At 44.9% G+C, this 18,927-nt stretch overlaps 1 protein-coding gene across 2 annotated transcripts in view; it reads right to left on the bottom strand.

Moving 5' to 3' along the window:
* The window catches only part of LOC137031474 (complement C3), a 32,668-nt gene extending 23,261 nt beyond the window's left edge, over positions 1-9,407 (bottom strand). Inside the window, exons 1-10 of one of the 2 annotated variants that reach the window (XM_067402450.1) lie at positions 8,451-9,403; positions 8,172-8,367; positions 7,909-8,077; positions 7,156-7,229; positions 6,939-7,027; positions 6,756-6,838; positions 6,573-6,660; positions 6,288-6,390; positions 718-838; positions 422-537 (exon numbers count right to left, since the gene is read on the bottom strand). In XM_067402450.1, coding sequence (XP_067258551.1) covers positions 422-537; positions 718-838; positions 6,288-6,390; positions 6,573-6,660; positions 6,756-6,838; positions 6,939-7,027; positions 7,156-7,229; positions 7,909-8,077; positions 8,172-8,367; positions 8,451-8,524 — 1,113 coding nt within the window. In that variant the 5' untranslated portion in view covers positions 8,525-9,403. Of the gene's footprint in view, positions 1-421; positions 538-717; positions 839-6,287; positions 6,391-6,572; positions 6,661-6,755; positions 6,839-6,938; positions 7,028-7,155; positions 7,230-7,908; positions 8,078-8,171; positions 8,368-8,450 lie in introns of both variants that reach the window. The other variant, XM_067402451.1, reaches the window with a different exon arrangement.
* Positions 9,408-18,927: the final 9,520 nt, after the last annotated feature.

The following is an 18,927-nucleotide window of genomic DNA, read 5'->3' on the forward strand; positions in this document are numbered from 1 at the left end:
AGTCTTTTATCTTCAGTTCATCTAAGGCTGTGGCTGAAGAAAGTTGTAGTTTGTGTTATTATTTCTCTTTCTTTCAGTGTTTGTTCACAGCAGGTGTTTGAATGATTGAAAGAATGTTTCAGGAACATCTTACTAACCTTTAAATAACATTCTACTAACATTAAGGAAACTGAACTTTTTTATGTTCTTGAAATGTTACAAATCAACGTTCCTACGATGTTTTAATCTAAATCAAAATTAAGTTGAAAGAACATTTGAGGAACATTATACCTTCTAAAAACTTTCCTGTAACGTCAAGAAAACTTGAAGTTTTTATTGTTTCCAGAACCAACACTGAATATTTAGAAAATGTTCTGATAACAAAATTCTGTTGGCTTGATCCCATTCTTATTTTATTTTATTTTTTTTCATGGTTTTATACCGAGACATCAAAGGACATCCCTGGTTTGAAGAATTGTGGGGTTCTTTTGAAGTGGATGGTGTATGGTGACGTCACAATCTGAATGCCTCTCCTGTGAGCTTCCACCATTTCACTGCCTGAAACATACACACACACACACACACACACACACACACACACACACACACACACACAGTCATTAGACATTTTTCAAGGTGAAGTCAACAATGGAAAAGTCACATTTGTGCTGCTAAAAACCTATAGCAACTCTCAAACACAAATCTAAAGTTTGCAGCCTCTCAGTTAAATTTTCTTACCAGTTTCTGTTAAAACACTGGCTGAAATGTAAAGAGACTTCCCAACTAGCTGGAGGATGTCTGGGAAGTTTTCCTTGATCATTGTTCTTGTCAGCTCTGCCTCTCCTTCTCCATCAAATATCTACAGAGAGACAAATGGTTTACTATTTAATACAATTTTATTTATAAATGTATTTATTATTATTATTTTATTATTATTATTTATTTTTTATTTTTTACATTTTTACTACTTTATAGAACTATAATGTGTATTCTGTCACAGTCAGTTACAGTGAAGAAGAGATCTTGAGGCAGGATCTAATCGCAGCAGTTACTTTTATAAACAATATAGCGCATGATAACACAGGATTCCCTTTCGATACTTCACTCGTACTGCGTATGGGGAAAAGTCCCCTTTTTCCACATCACTGAAGCCTTTTTCAATAATGCAGTGTAACTACATCATCATTGGTTCACTCATGAGAAGTCGTTGAACCAATGACGGCGCGGCATAGCTGCGCGACCTATGGCGAGAAAGCACGCGAATATTCCCGCCAAAAGGGGTGGGGTTTAGTGCTATATAAGCGGGCGTTTCGCCATAGGATTTCAGTCCTTTCTCCTTCAGCGACGACTACACATCGCTCAAGGAGAAAGGACTGCGCCCTCGTGGACTACTGCCCCGAGCGCCATCTTCATGACGCCCGCCGCCTGCTTCCTGTTCTGTCCGCCGACTCAGCCGTCTCCTGCCGCCATCCGACGCCCCCTCAGAGAGAATTTTTCCTAGCGGATTTGTCCGCTCTAAAAGAGCTTCCGCGGCCCTCGCCGCTCTAAAAGAGCCCCCCAATCGCCGTTTTCACGGCGCCAGCATTTTTAAATGCCGTGTCACTCCTGTGACACCTGCAGAGCCCCTCTGCAGGACAACGATGGACATTGACGAGTGCGTTGGATGCCTGGGTAAGCCCCATGCGGAAGCCGAGCTCACTGACGCTTCATGCCCGCACATGCACGCACTTCCGCCTCCCCAGTTCTACAGCTCGGCCTTCTTCGGATGCGGCCTCTGCAGTACTGGCTGAAGTTTTGGGTCCCCCCCCCACGCCTGGCGGCATGGCCGCTTCTGTCTCAAGGTCAATCAGGCCTGTCTATCAGCCCTGAAGCCCTGGTTAAACCCCGAGTGGTTCAAGCGTGGCGTACCCCTTCAGGCGGCGTCGCGAAGGACGGTGCTCTCGACGGACGCATCCAACTCGGGTTGGGGCGCTCACTGACGCTTCATGCCCGCACATGCACGCACTTCCGCCTCCCCAGTTCTACAGCTCGGCCTTCTTCGGATGCGGCCTCTGCAGTACTGGCTGCAGAGGGGGGCTCTTTTAGAGCGGCGAGGGCCGCGGAAGCTCTTTTAGAGCGGACAAATCCGCTAGGAAAAATTCTCTCTGAGGGGGCGTCGGATGGCGGCAGGAGACGGCTGAGTCGGCGGACAGAACAGGAAGCAGGCGGCGGGCGTCATGAAGATGGCGCTCGGGGCAGTAGTCCACGAGGGCGCAGTCCTTTCTCCTTGAGCGATGTGTAGTCGTCGCTGAAGGAGAAAGGACTGAAATAACTATGTGATAACTATGTGGTCACCGTGTCTGAGGATGAGGTTTGGAGGGCCCTAAAGCGAGTGAATGTCAGGAAAGCAGCAGGTCCCGATGGGATTCTTGGCCGTGTTCTAAGGACCTGTGCTGACCAGCTCGCTGGTTTGTTTACATCTATTTTTAATGAGTCCCTTGCTACCTCAGTAGTTCCCACTGTTTTTAAAAAATCAGTTATTATTCCTGTGCCCAAGAATAATAACCCTTCGTGTCTGAACGACTATCGTCCGGTTGCCCTCACGTCAATAGTCATGAAGGTCTTTGAGAAACTTATAAAGAGCAATATCTGTTCTTCCATTCCTGACACTCTGGATCCTCTTCAATTCGCTTATCGCTCAAATAGATCCACTGATGATGCCATCTCTCACATCTTGCACTCTTCCCTTGAGCATATTGACAGCAGTAAGGGGAATTATGTAAGGCTGCTGTTTGTTGACTATAGTTCTGCTTTTAATACTATTGTTCCCACTAAGCTAGTTTTTAAACTTATGAACCTTGGCCTGAACTCCTCACTATGCAACTGGATTCTTGATTTCCTCACTGGCAGACCTCAAGTGGTAAAGGTCGGTCAGTATACCTCTAACTCCATCACACTGAACGTGGGAGCTCCACAGGGCTGTGTCCTGAGTCCCTTGCTCTATTCTCTCTACACGCATGATTGTGTGTCTTCCCATAGCTCTACATCTATTATTAAATTTGCTGATGACACTGTGATCTTGGGCCTTATTTCCAATAATAGTGAAGCTGCTTATTTGGATGAGGTAGAGAAACTCACATCGTGGTGCCAGGACAATTGTCTCTCTATGAATGTGCGTAAAACTAAAGAGCTAATTGTGGACTTTAGGAAGAGATATCAGCAGCCTTACACTCCTCTTATGATTAATGGGACCCCTGTGGAGAGGGTGAGTAGTTTCAAGTACCTTGGTGTAAACATCTCCGAGGATCTGACTTGGACTACCCACATTCAAACTCAGGTTAAGAAAGCCAGACAAAGACTGTACCATCTGCGACAGCTGAGGAAATTCAGAGTCTCACCAGCGATTCAGAAAACTTTCTATGTAGGGGCCATCGAAAGTGTATTGACTCAGGGTATTTCAGTGTGGTATGGGAACAGTTCTAGTCAAGATTGTAAAGCCCTGCATAGAGTTGTGCGCTTAGCTGAGCGCATTTCAGGCTCTGCTTTTCCCTCTTTGGAGGACATCTATCTTAAACGCTGTAAAAGTAGAGCTGTTAAAATTTTTAAGGACACAAAACACCCTGGCAACTTTCTTTTCATTTTGTTGCCATCTGGTAAGCGCTTTCGTAGCTTGATGGCAAAAACTGAAAGATTTAGGAGGAGCTTTTTTCCCCAGGCCATCAGATTTCTAAATTCAAGCACACCGTTTTTAACTTGTATATGATTGTGATGCTGTCAAGTATAAACTCTGCACAATTTGTTGCACATTATATTTCTTTGTACATTTTGCTTTTGATAATATTTATTAGTCTATAGTATATTGTCTTGTATAATTTATTTATAAGTTCATCATTTTTATTTGGTTTTTCATATTCTTTTGTATAATTTTCTTGTTTGTACTCTTAATATTTGCATTGCCTGTGGAGCGGACCTGTTTTACATTTCACTGCTGGTCATATGTTCCATATAACCATGTACGTGACGAATAATAAAAGTCAAGTCAAGTCAAGTCTTTGCGAGGGCAGTCCGGCCTTCGGCTCGTGGTCACACGAGGAGAGCCATCTTCATATCAACTGTCTAGAGGCAGTGATACGTGCCCTTCACTTCTTTCAGGCTCACCTGACGGGACGCCACGTCCTAGTCCAATCGGACAGCATGACTGTGGTGTCGTACATAAATCACCAGGGAGGTCGTCCAGCTGCTTATGCACACTGGCGAAGCGTCTTCTGGAATGGGCTCTACCCAGGCTTCTGTCGCTCAGGGCAACACACATTCCTGGGAAAACCAATCTGGGAGCAGATATGCTGTCTCGGAGCAATGTTTCCTCAGACGATACTGTCCTTTCTCCAAGAGCGTTTGAATTCAGGGCGAGCCTCTTCAACGCTCAAAGTCTACATAGCAGCCATCGCAGCGTTTCACTCTCCTATCGCTGGCCAGTCGGTGGGGAGAAACGGCCTAGTGGTGCATTTCTTGAGGGGTGCTAGGCGATTGGATCCTCTTCGCCCCCTCACTGTTCCCACCTGGGACCTATCTATGGTCCTTAGGGCTCTCAAAGGACATCCCTTTGAGCTGCTGTGCTCAGCTTACCTCAAGCCCCTGACGACCGCTCTGCTACTGGCTTTAGCATCGGTAAAGCATGTCGGCGATCTGCAGGCCCTCTCTGTGAGCCCTGCTTGCCTTGAATTTGGGCCCAACGACTCTAAGGTCGTATTGAAACCCAGGCATGGCTACGTCCCCAAGGTGCTCTCGACCCCGTTCAGAGCACAGGTCATCTCCCTCTCTGCGCTCCCTGTCTTGTCAGAAGAGCAAGAGCTGGAGTTGCTCTGCCCTGCTAGGGCATTGAGAACTTATGTAGAGCGATCACAGCCTTTTCGGCTATCAGATCAGCTCTTTGTTTGCTTTGGCGGCTGCACCAAAGGGTCTCCGGTCTCAAAGCAACGCCTCTCGCGTTGGATTGACGACGCCATAGCTCTTTGTTACTCCTCCATGGGCTCAGAATGCCCCATAGGAGTTAGAGCTCACTCCATTAGAAGTATGGCCTCTTCATGGGCCTGGTCCAGTAGAGTTTCTGTCAAAGACATCTGTGAGGCGGCCGGCTGGTCCTCGTCGTCCACCTTGTCAGATTCTACCAGTTGGACGTTCTGACTTTGCAAGCTCGGGTCCTATCGGTGTGATGCAGCGGCCTCTTCGAGCCCCGCCTCAACCGGTTCAGGAGTGATCTCCTCTTGTAGTGTAACTATGGGTTCGACGGCTTCGGCCTTCTCATTAGTTTCGTGGACCCCCCTAGGCGTCCCAAACTTGTCCAGTCGTTCCCTGCCGTGGCACGGCGCGGTTGAATTCGTTCCCCATACGCAGTACGAGTGAAGTATCGAAAGGGAACGTACTCGGTTACTAATGTAACCTCGGTTCCCTGAGATACGGAACGAGTACTGCGTTACTTGCCGTGCCACAAGGCTGCGGTTTCAGGGTCGTCGCTTCAGTCGATATGGCCTGAAATCCTATGGCGAAACGCCCGCTTATATAGCACTAAACCCCGCCCCTTTCGGCGGGAATATTCGCGCGCTTTCTTGCCATAGGTCGCGCAGCTATGCCACGCCGTCATTGGTTCAACGACTTATCATGAGTGAACCAATGACGATGCAGTTACACTGCCTTATTGAAAAAGGCTTCAGTGATGTGGAAAAAGGGAGACTTTTCCCCATACGCAGTACTCGTTCCGTATCTCAGGGAACCGAGGTTACATTAGTAACCGAGTAAGGTAACACTACCAAACTAAATATCGACAACAACATACAAATTTCAACTGATAATAAAGGCTATTTATCTCAGACTAAAGGGAGGGAGAAAACAAGAAAAAGGTGGGATTAATCAATAAACAAATTAGTAACCATAGCAACCAATGGACTGGGACAAAGGAAACATGAACTAACACAGGAAAAACTAGGAAGTACAAACTATACAAGTCCACTAAACAGTAACCTCATGTGACATACACATTATTAATATTTTATAAATTATGTTTTTTGTATATATAAAATTATTATTTTTTTTTTACTATTTTACAGCAGTACTGTAAAAGTACTCACAAACCCTGTTTTGCAATTATGTTAGGTTGCGATATGAATTTTACATCTCATATTTCTGTTGATTAAGAAAAAGGCATATTCATACTGAAACTGCAGTTATGGTGAACTACAAACATACTTGAACAAGTGATGCATTTTTGTCTCCAAATTAAGATGTTTGTGTTATCTGTGATTACAATGTATAAATGTATAATCATGACTCACCTGAACCCTTTGCAGCGAGGCAGCAATGCTGATTTTCTTGTCATTGTCTATCACACCAAACACCACAAAAGCACTTCCTCTAACCTTATTACCAAACAGGTACCTAACAAAACAAATATAATGTCAAACATTTGAGAACATGCCTTGTGAAAAATCTTGAAATAACTTATGTCACAGAAATTAAAAATACACATGGATTATACTAGAAAAAGTACTACTGAAGAGTACTAGATTAGATTTTTGCACAGTGAAACAGGAAAATAAACAACTAATCTCCCGTCGTACTTAGCTGATATGTCTACTGTCAGAGAGCGCTCATTCACATAGAAGAAGGGTTTTTTTGGATTTAAGGTCACTTCAAAGCTCGGCAACACTACAAAAATAAAAATTAAATAAAATGATTATTCAATATTTCATACAACTTTAACAATAGAATATTTTGTTCTCTAGATGAGGCAGTAAACTTACTATATTCCATAACTTCAAACTCAGTAGTGAAGTTCTTTTGTGGTGTATTTGAGTACTTTGCAATCAACTTCCAAACCCCAGGACTTCAAAACAAAACCAGCAGAAAACACAAGAGTCTTAATCACAGAGACTGTCTGCACTATGATAACTGATAATTCAACTTTACTGAGTAATGCACCAAACCTGGCAATTTCAGGCAAAGGAAAGTTTTCAGTCCTGATGCCTCCCTTTGGAAGGAACTTATCTCTGTCGAGTGTGATGCCTTGAGGATTCTTGTTAAACAGTAAAAATGCAACGCAAATTTAGTTATGTTGTCAATTGGAAACAATGATAAGACGATAAAGGTGCTTGTTATGGTTCAGTTATTTCATCTATGAGTGTAAAGTATTTAACTGAGTACCATGATATCGACTGAGACAGAAACTCCATCAAATGGATGTTGATCAGGAGTTAAGGAGAAGACCCTGTAATTTACTGGAAAATAAATAGTCAAATATTACTTCATAAGCTTCATTTTATGTAAAAATCTAATGCATAACAAAGTAACAAACAACCATGTTTGGTCAGGGATAAGATTAGTAAATTATTCTGTTTTATGATGATGGAAACTATACAATCTGATCATCGTTGTTTCTGACATTCTTTTGCAAAAAATGATGTTTTAGTAAACACAGTTACAAAGACCACAAACTCCCATGAAAAGCCAAGAGTCAAACTGCCCAACTTAATGAAACAGTGATCACCACAATGGTGACCAAACATTTTCAACAAAACAACATCTAAACCTGTTAATTCTCAAAAAGAACTTCTGCTGAGATCTTGAGAGATTTATCGACTTATTTTATCTTAAGTTGATTTCAGGCTGTGTGGCTTTAAGTCAGTTGTAATTGTTTCATTTTCTGAGAGTGCAAGCATGATGTTGAATGAACATTACAATGTAACATTGCTTCAGTGCCATTACCATTTATTTATTTATTATTATTATTATTATTTTTTTTTTTACATTTCAACATTTTTTTCAACATTAATTACGGGTGCAAATGTGATGTTGATTCAATGAAGTTAACATTGACACAACATTGATTTAACATTATTTCAATGGTTGCTTGCTATCTGGGTTATGACCCATCCACAAAATAAACCTTAATATTACCTGTGCTAGCAGGCGTGTAGATGGGCTTGTCTGTCTGTACAAATATATACCCAGACTGGAATGAGACCATAACCACTTTCTCCAGAGTGCTGGATGGAAATTGAGCTTGTAGATACACATACTGCTTCTCCAGAGGATCATCAGAGAAGTAGTTCTGATCACCTGGGATCTGAATATCAGAAAATCAGTCAACCTGAATTACATCTGTTAATAAAATCTCTGTTAAAAAAGACATCACTGCACTGTTATTACAGAGCTCTCACCTTTATATCAGTAAGGATCTGGTAATTGTTGTCTGCAGTCAGTGTCACTGATTTGGACAGTATTTCCAGGTTCTTCTTTGGGTGGTTCTTAACTATGATCCTTACGTTCAGGTTTCCTCCAGTGTGATCCTGAGCCTCCACAAACACGTTCTCTGAGGAACCCACTCTCAGCAAATTAGGAGCTGACAAAACATATCTGAGGAAGTGAAAATTAAGATTTATATTTGTCTATCACAATAAATAATCCTTTTTTGGACATTTTGAAAATTAATTACTTACAGTGGGGCACATAATGTGAGCAAAGGAAAGCACAGAGCGATGGCAGTCAGTGTCACTACGTTTACATGCATCATGTTCACCTGCACCTTTGTCTCTGTTAGTGACTAAAATGAGAGCATTGTTTCGACTTTTATAATTCATCTACATCCCTCCTCATTTCAAGATATCATCATTGTTCTCAAAGCTAACTGTTGAGTAACTGAAGTATGATCAAGCAGAAGAGCATTGGTGCACATTTGTGTTGTGCAACTCTTTTCAAAAGAAAGCGTTTACATTCTTGGTTGCCTAAAACCCAGTTTCACAACAAAGGATGCTTGTGTCTATAATCTTCAGACAAAGGGTGACAAAACCAAATCCTGCAATGGCAAAGATAATGTTTGCTTCAATTGTTTATTTGCACATTCTTCTTCTCTTTCTTTGCTGGAAGACAAAGGTGCAAGGAAGCATCGGTTTGGATATTGAGAAGCACCCAACAAAATCTTCTTATGCTTTTGTTATGTTATAAGAACATGTCTAAAATACATTAAACATGCAATAAGTTATTTTTGTAACTGGCTTCTTGAATATCTTCATTTTAAAATAAATTATTATTATATTGATGTCAGCCACACAAACTTTTTGCAGGTTAGAATTTGCTGACTTCCTGATTTCTTCACCCAGTTATTTCACAAAAGGGCTTGTACCTTCATATGCAAACTCATAGTAAACTTGTAATTGGAAACCACAATTGCTCAATATAAAAAATAATACAAATATGCAATAATCGTTCATGTTAAAGAAGCTCTCCACCATATGAGAAAAAGTACCTTTTTAGCTTGGTTGACATGCAAAATGAAATCATCCTCCAGTATTTCACTTGCTATTTTTTTTTTTTTACAAACACTATTTGAACAATCTTGGACTGAGAATATTATATGATGCTTTCTATCTGTAAACGTCTCATGAGAATTGAAAGCAAGTTTCTGTTTTACTGTATTTAAGGCCTTTATCGATTACTAAACAAATTTAAGCTCATGAAAACATTTAGATGGGGATTGATTTGGCGAGTTAGGTGATGCTAAAACATGAGAACCTGTACCTCATCCAAGAGGTACCTCAACCTGTGAACTTGAATACAGAATAGTGTTGAACGTCTAGGTTACTAATGTAACCCCCGTTCCCAGAAGGAGGGAACGGAGACGTTACGTCGATACTGATGTAATGGGGTCTCGCTAGGGAGCCATAGCAACTGAACCACGTTATGAGTGTTAGGGAGGCAGGTGCTGGCAGGCTGAGGCGTGCCAAGTGCAAATGCGGCCCATACTCGCAACCCTCCAGCGCCCAGAGTAAGCCCAGGAATGTCTTCCATACCGGTGGGATGGAGAGGACAGGGCGTTACCGTGGAGAAGTCGAAGCCGCTGTTCCTACCCCACGGGGGAGAGTGCTTCGGAACTCAATCCCTCGTTTTCCAGCAACGACAAAAACGCCAGGAAAGCGTTCCCCGAGGAGGGGAACGCTACGGAGACCACACCCTGCCCGAAGGGAGGTAACGTGTGGAAGACACATATGGACTGGTCTGAGAACAGTAATGCATATGGAAGATCTCTGATGTAGGTCCTACCTTCCGGGAGGAACAACTAGCAATCAGAGACGGGGCAAAACGAAGCCGCCCAGGGAAAGACACGGGTTTACCGTCAGGGAAACCTTACCATGGAGAATCTCATATGGGATTACCCGAGGGGAATCACAGCATATGGGCATCTAGCCCAGTACAAGGGCAGACCAACTGGGCATACACGCAAGTACTGGACCTGGCGCCTGACGCAGGATGCAGGAGGAACTCCACAGGGTTCGCCGTTACGGGGAACTGAACTGAGGAGCGGAAACAGTGCTCGCATTCCCTCTCCCGAGGGAAATGGCACAGCAAGCGAACACCCATGGCTAACTACGAGTAGAAAGCACACGGGGGGGGCTCGGGCCGAAGTGATGGTGTCGACTACCGCGGGCGGTAGGTCACTCAAGTCTGCCGCGTCCCGTCCAGGAACCACACATGGAGGTTCCACAGGTTGGGACGCGGGTGCCATATGGTGCCCTGCCCCTGAGAGAGGAGATCCTGCCTCAGGGGAATGCGCCAGGGATGGGCTGTCGCGAGGAGCATGAGTTCCGGGAACCAGGTCCGGTTGGGCCAGTACGGCGCAACTAGCAAGACCTGCTCCTCGTCCTCCCTGACCTTGCACAGTATCTGTGCAAGGAGGCTCACTGGGGGAAACGCATACTTGCGTAGGCCCAGGGGCCAGCTGTGTGCCAGTGCATCCGTGCCGAGGGTCCCCTCGGTCAGCGAATAAAACAACTGGCAATGGGCGGATTCCAGAGAAGCAAACAGGTCCACCTGTGCTTCCCCGAACCGGCTCCATAACAGCTGGACCGCCTGGGGGTGGAGTCTCCATTCCCCCGGGAGCGTGAGCTGTCGTGAGAGCGCGCCGGCCGCACGATTGAGCTCGCCCGGGATGTATGAGGCGCGCAGCGACCTGAGTCGGCGCTGACTCCACAGAAGGAGATGGCGGGCGAGTTGCGACATGTGACTGGAGCGTAGACCACCCTGGTGGTTGATATACGCTACCGCCGATGTGTTGTCCGACCGGACCAGTACATGCTTGCCCTGCAGCAGCGGTCGAAACCGGCACAGCGCAAGGAGTACTGCCAGCAACTCGAGGCAGTTGATATGCCAATGGCGATGGGATCCTGTCCAGGACCCCGACGCCGACTGGCCACTGCATATGGCACCCCAGCCGGTGGCAGAGGCATCTGTTGTGACAACAACATGCCTGGACACTTGCACTAGGGGCACCTCGGCCCGTAGAAAAGCAATGTCCGACCACGGGCTGAATGTGTGGCGGCAACTCGGTGTGATGACCACACAGAGTGAGCCACGGTGCCATGCCCACCTCGGGACCCGGTTGTGCAGCCAGTGCTGAAGCGGTCTCATATGAAGCAATCCGAGCGGCGTGACCGCGGCTGCGGATGCCATATGCCCCAGGAGCCTCTGAAATTGTTTCAGTGGAACCGCTGTTTTCCGCGAGAACGAATTCAGGCAGTTCAGCACCGATTGTGCACGCTCGTTGGTGAGACGTGCTGTCATATTGACCGAGTCCAGCTCCACACCGAGAAAAGAGATGCTCTGCACGGGGCAGAGCTTGCTCTTCTCCCGGTTGACCCGAAGCCCCCAACTGGCTGAGGTGCCTGAGCACCAGGTCCCTGTGTTCGCACAACTGCTCTCGCGACTGGGCCAAAATGAGCCAGTCGTCGAGGTAGTTGAGGATGCGAATGCCCACTTCCCTGAGCGGGGCAAGGGCCCCCTCTGCGACTTTGGTAAAGACGCGAGGAGACAAGGACAGCCCGAAGGGTAGGACCCTGTACTGATATGCCCGCCCCTCGAACGCAAACCGTAGGAACGGTCTGTGTCGAGGAAGGAACGAGACATGAAAGTACGCGTCCTTCAGGTCGAAAGCTGCAAACCAATCCTGGGCGCGAACGCACGTGAGAATGCGTTTCACCGTGAGCATCTTGAACGGGAGCCTGTGAAGGGCCTGATTCAAGACGCGCAGGTCCAGGATTGGTCGTAACCCCCCGCCTTTCTTGGGTACTATGAAGTAAGGGCTGTAAACCCAGACTTCATCTCAGCTGGAGGGACAGGCTCTATTGCGTCCTTCGCCAAAAGGACCGCAATCTCCGCCCACAGGACAGAGGCGTTGGGACCTGTCACCGAGGTGAACAGAACGCCGCTGAACCTGGGGGGACGCCTGGCGAACTGAATCGCATAGCCGAGTCTGATTGTCCAAATGAGCCAACGGGACGGGTTGGGAAGGCGTAGCCACGCCTCCAAGCACCGTACGAGTGGAACCATCTGGACAACAGAAGTACCCACGGGGGGGCAGCATGGAGCACTGTGGCCCGACTCGGGAGGCAGTGCGCCCCAAAGTCGAGGCTGTGAGTGGAGTCCGCTCACATGGCTCCGAGTGGGCAGGGTGGCGTGGGAAGGCATTGCGTTCCCGGGGCGCCAAGACCCTGCCCGTGGCGAAGGAAGGAATGGCTGAGAGAGAGGGAGCGAAAGCTCGCTCACCCTCAGCACAGACCCTCTTATATGACCCAGGGGTTTGGAAATTGCTCTTTCTTTGACAATGTGGGTACAACAAAAAGGAACACAGGATTTACCCCCGGGCCCTCTCCCGGGGGAAGGAGCGGTGCGGTCACCGTTTCCTGTCGAGCAACCTCCTTCACCACTGGGTCTCCTGTCTCAGGGCCGCTTCTTAGCCTTCTTCTTCTTAGAAGAAGGCTTGGCGGCCTGGGCAGGGGGCGTCGCTTTCCTGCGGGTGGCTGGGGGAGGGTGGGACGAACCTGACCTCACCGGAGCCTGAACCGCAGGAGGACGCCCTTGGCGAGGAGCAGACGGAGGCGCAGCCCGTGGCGGATGGGTGGCATCATCACGCCGGGGCAGGATGTGTTTGATGGCCTCCGTCTGCTTTTGCACTGCCGAGAACTGCTGAGTGAAGTCCTCGACAGTGTCGCCGAAAAGGCCGGCCTGGGAGATGGGGGCGTCGAGAAAGCGAGCTTTGTCGACCTCCTTCATCTCAGCCAGGTCCAACCAAAGATGCCGTTCCTGGACCACCAGGGTGGACATCGTTTGACCCAGGGCGCGCGCCGTGACTTTCGTCGCCCGGAGGGCGAGGGCGGTCACGGCGCGCAGCTCTTGCAGCACCCCTGGGTCAGCACTACCCTCGTGCAGGTCCTTCAGCGCTTTCGCCTGATGGACCTGCAGAATATGGTGTGCAGCGGAGCAGCGGAGTAAGCCAGCAGCGGAGTAAGCCTTGGCAGCGAGGGCGGCCGTGGTCTTACCCGCCTTGGACGGGAGACGCGGACGGTTCCGCCAGGTGGCCGCGGATTGCGGGCATAAATGCACCGCAACCGCACGTTCCACCTGCGGAATGTCCACGTACCCCTTGGCGGCCCCGCCATCGAGGGTAGTGAGAGTGGAGGAGGCAGAGGACCGTAGTCTGGCAGTATGAAGTGCCAGCCAGGTCTTCTGGAGCTCCTCATGCACCTCCGGGAAGAATGGCACTGGGGCGGGACGCGGCTGAGTGCCGCGCCCCGAACCCAGAAACCAAACGTCCAACCGCGAGCGCTCGGGGCAGGGTGGAGGGTTCCACTCAAGCCCGATGCTCGCGGCGGCCCGGGCAAGCATGGCTGTAAGCTCAGAGTCTGCCTCTGACTGAGCCGCCACCCCTGAAGGCGGGAGCTCAGAGTCATCGTCAGACTCCGAACCGTTCAGCCCACTCCCCGATGCAGCGATCGACATCCGATCCTCCTCCGGAGCGCCGAAAGTGACGTGGGGCACCCCCGAAGAGGGCCCCGCGACAGCAGGCGGCAGCTCGACGTCACATGGTGTTGTGGAGGAGTGGGAGGTTCGTGGGGACGGACCCGACGAAGTGGCTCCCACTGTGATCCTCAGATCTCCCAGAGCACTAACCGGGCCAGCGGCCGCTACAGCCGCTACAGCCGCCGGCATTTGGGTAGTGACAGAGGGGCCTCTCGCTTCCGTGTTAAAGAAGGAGAGGCGCGATCTCAACACCAACATGGACATGCCCTCGCAATGAGGGCATGTACCATCCACGAGCGCTGACTCAGCGTGCGGTCTATCTCCCAGACACGTGAGACAGTGGTCGTGGCCGTCAGAGGAGGCCAGGAAACGACCGCATCCAGAAACACACGGACGAAAAGACATCGCCCGTGCTTGCTCTTTCAGAAAACCTCACCAGCCGAAGCACCCAGGGATGGGCGTAGCGCCGTCCTGTGGGCAGCGCGCTGTCACCCCCACCGCTGAACGTGCCTTCTCACCAGCTGGAGAGACTCGAGCAGGCCACCAGAACAAAGAACAGCGAGATAGCAATTAAAATTGCTGTTTTCAGGACCGTGTCCTTGTAGCAATTATAATTGCTGTTTTTTGCTCTTAGAAATTCACTCTTCTCTTGGAGATGAAGTGCGCAGATCCGATGTGATCGGCTCCGAAGCAAAAGTATGAATGAAGGTGAGTATGCCGGCCCTATTTGTACCCGGATGCCGGGGGAGGGGCCCGGCATGTAAATCTCACAGGCCAATTCCCATTGGCTTGTTTTGTATCCTTGGAGGTGATTGGGCTCCCTAGCGAGACCCCATTACGTCAGTATCGACGTAACGTCGAACGTGACTGACTGAATGGGAACACTATTTACAGCATCCATACAGCACAGACAAGCAGTAACAATTACAGTATGAGTTTTAAAAATTTGTATTTAAAAATGGCCAGATTCTGACAGTAACAAACCATTTTCCATTAAAACAGTAATATACTGTAGAAAACAATGCATTCTGGGTAATATTTGTCATTTTCGAGAAAATAGCCTACAGGAATATACTCCGAGTTAACATCGCTCAAAGTCGACACTCAGGGGCTGTGTTCTAAATCACACCCTATACCCTCATTCACTATTCCCTACATTAGTTCACTAATATAGTCCACTTGACAGAGTGAATGAAAAGAAGAGAGTGAATTCAGACACTGATGAACACCTGATAAGCAGAATCACTGAAGAACAGAGAAACAAGACCAGAAAAAGAGAAGAGACGAGCAGAAACACAAGAACTACAACTGACTTCAGCCACACTGAGTGTCAAACCAGTTTACAAACCAGTTTGACATTATTTCTTTCATACATGTACAGAAGTTCTTGTTGAGAATTAACAGATATGGATGTTGATGTTTTATTGAAAATAAAAAAAAATATATTGAAGTTTGCAGTCACCATCGTAGTGACAAGTGTCTGCTTTAGTTGAGCTCTTGACTCTTTGACTTTAGTTTTCTCTGGCTGCTGTAACTGAGTGTTTATAAAACATGTTTCATAGGGTTGATCAGGTTTTTTGGCTGTTGTGATGATGCTGTAATCATCTTGGACTTGTTTAATTCACTGATCTTTTTCAGTGTTTAGTCTTTTAATGGGTATTTTATTGTTATTGATTATACTATATCTGTGATTCAACAGCATAAGAACCAGCAACGCTTCAGTAATTATTTATTTAAGAGAATATATAAGTCTTATAGTGTATAAAATATTTTGAGCTTCTGCATAACTTGGACGGCATCAATAATCAGAATATGAATCTCAACAATGGTGACATCCAAAAGTTTAATGTTGCAATGCATGCTGGGTGCCAGCATTGAATAAAACTCCCAGCATGCACTGCAGCATGAATAAATTATGCAGCTTTACTGCCACCATTGTTGAGATTGATGTGCTGATTTTTGATATCTGTGTGTGTCTAAATAACGAAGCAGCTGTTTTTTTTGTTATTTGTTTTTTTGTGCATGATGTTTAAAAATAAATTATTTTTAGCTGATTGTTATTGGAACTTGTGCTGTAGTTTCACAGTGGTGATCATGTAACAATAGATAAAACACAGTATGAATTCAGTGAATCAAGAGACTATGTGATGGCTAGATTTTCGCCAACACAAAACTCTCAGCACTCAACGATTTTTTTCTCCACATTTGCTTCTGCCATAATAAATGTGACTTGCAAAACAGATTAAGCAGCCAGAGGAAAAAAACAAACAAACTGATGTATAAAAAGTCATGGGTCAAGAGTTCAACTAAAGCAAACGCTGATCTCCTCAATGGTAACATCAAACCGAACTTTTTCAGCAAAACATCAACATCTAAACTTCTGTTAATTCTCAATAAGATCTTCTGTATAAATAAAGTTAATCTGGTCAGTAATAATGTGTAATGGCTGGAAGACAGTTGCAGTTTCTGTTAGTTGTAGTTTAAGCCTGTGCTTAAGTTCAGGAGAAGATCAAAAGGCATTGGTGATATGCTGCATGTTGTTTTATTTAACAGATGGTGACTGTGTAGCTGTGCAGTGAAAATCTTTTTATTTGAAATGTGTTTTTTTTTTTTTGAACTCTAAAGAAATAAGTTCATAGAAATAATATGATTATGTTATTAGCATATAATTAAAGTTAGTTAGTAAATTTAAATGGCAGTCTGAGGCAGTTGGTTTCTGCAAATGAAATGAGGTAACACGTTTTATTTAGTGAATGGTATCTTTACAGTAACATACTGTAGATTACAGTAAATAACTGTACAATCAATAGTAAATCAATAGTATACTGTAAAAAAAAAAAAAAAATAGTATACTGTAAAAAAAAAAAAAGCCTGGCAAGGTCTAACAGTGTAGACAAGTAATGGATCTTTAACAGACCACTTTTTTCTTCTCTTATAAGATAACCAAATTGCATTCAGTATAATGTATTTCTTCACTTTTTCAAACTATTTTTTTTTTTTTTTAAATATTCGTTATTTTGTTTTCTCAACATTTATCACCAGTTCAATGAGATTTAATCTGAACTTGTTATCCTGACTGAACTGAACTCTCACATTTTCCGTGCCACTGGGTGAGTGGGTTGCCTTAGAATGATGTCATGACTATGGGCCAGATTTACTAAACAGGGCAAGTTAGTGTAAGAGCGCAATTCCAAAAAAGTGCCAATGGGAGTGGAAAGTTCTGAGCGTGATCTACTGACGACGTGTAAATTAAAGAACACAGATGCAGCCTGATCATTTTCGGTCACCGTGATTTTGCCAAGTAAGACATGCTCCTGGATCAACATATTTTGTTGATCCTGGAACAACATTCCTATCCGAAAATTTAGTCCTAACTTTTTCCCAACCCCTAAACCTAACCCTACCCATAACTTATCCCTAAAATCAGAGGGAAATGATAGTTGAATAGCACTGTTGTGGAAGCACCTAACCCTGGTTGTAAGCCTAAACTTGACATAATGGTAAACTTGTCCCTTAAATCTGATTGGTTGATTGGAATGTTGTTCCAGGATCAGAGATGTTGATCCAGGAATATGTTGTATGTGGTGAAATCACCAAGGGGGTGTAAATAATGGCACAAATACCAGTAAATTATCATTAGTAAATCACCTTGCATGATTCATTTAACCATCTGGCCCCATTCGTTCATTTTTTAACATAAAATTTTAGATTTTGAAATGTTAAAAATTGTAGCTTCATCAGAATGAGATGACACTTGGTGACTTTTGTCACATTAGCAATATAAACACACACACAAAAAAAAAAAAAAAATCAAGGACATTATTCAGACATTTTAAAGGGTTGTAAAAAAAACCTTTGCGGTCAAAAATGACTGACATAGGAAATGAATGGGAAATACGAAAACTCCGAGGATCTTTTGTTGGGACAAACTACAAATCGCGCACTGTGAAGAAAAAAAAAGTGCACAGCAATGAAGGAGTGACACAGTAAAATGTAAATATTGCAAAATAGACACAACCAACCCTCCCCCCCTCCCCCCACACACATATATATGAACTAGCTATGAACTATAAGACAGAGCAAGTTTATACAAATGTGTTAAATAAAATCAATAATTCAGCCAGAAAGCAGTAAAAAATTAACAGCAAAAAAGAGGTTACACACAAAAACATTGAGAGTACAAAACGGAAACACCCACTCAAACACACACTCACAGACACAAACACACAACACACCATTATACACACACAAAATAACCGGTTGAGCCAAATTGAGCCAAAACTCAAATAAGAGGTTAAAATAAGATCAGACCCAGATTTATTAAGCTTTAAAAAAGTATACCTGTTCATTTTTGTTTTTTTTTACTTTTGATGTTATGTGTGACAAAATGCCCTCCTCTGTGTTCAGGCTTGACTGTAGTAAAATTCATGCAAAAACCGACACTTCAAATCAACATTTCAAACCCAAAAAAATCTAAACCTTGACAAAAAGTAGTCTTTGAGAATGGCTTAAGTATCAATCCAAATTCAAAACTTAAATATTTTGCCTACAAACCACTAGAGAATTTAAAAGCCACTTAGAACTAGAACTATATATGAATCTAGTGGTTACAACATGGCATTGCATAAGTTTCTCTTTTTTTACTCCCACCAAATGGCAATAATCTACCTTCAAAAAAATGGATTTTAAATGCCTTGTCTCTATTTTGACATGGAATACTGCTTTAATTGAAAAATAATTTAAAATTATACTAGAAAAAAAAAGTGTATTATTTTCAATGGGGAAAAATATATGTAATAAATATTATTGAACAAAAATATATTACATTGGTTTCCCTGAAGAACAAAAAAGTTACTTTTCAAGGCTTCGGTCACTTTTGACAGTAAAAAAGAGAAACTCCTTCAAATGCATAAGGTCAGCTGCAAAAATAAATGTGTCCATGCCTTTTCAGCTCTAATTTTTAACTGCGTGTCTTTAGTAAATCCTGACAGTATTTTTAATGCCAAAATAGTGTTTGCGCTGGCACAAACAGTTAGTAAATCCAGCCCTAAATCTAATCTGATTGGTCTTCTGGCATCTGCAGTGTAATTTTTATGTTTGATGATTTTATGGATGATTTATTAC

The sequence above is a fragment of the Chanodichthys erythropterus genome, chromosome 12, assembly GCF_024489055.1.
Source record: "Chanodichthys erythropterus isolate Z2021 chromosome 12, ASM2448905v1, whole genome shotgun sequence".
NCBI lineage: Eukaryota > Metazoa > Chordata > Actinopteri > Cypriniformes > Xenocyprididae > Chanodichthys > Chanodichthys erythropterus.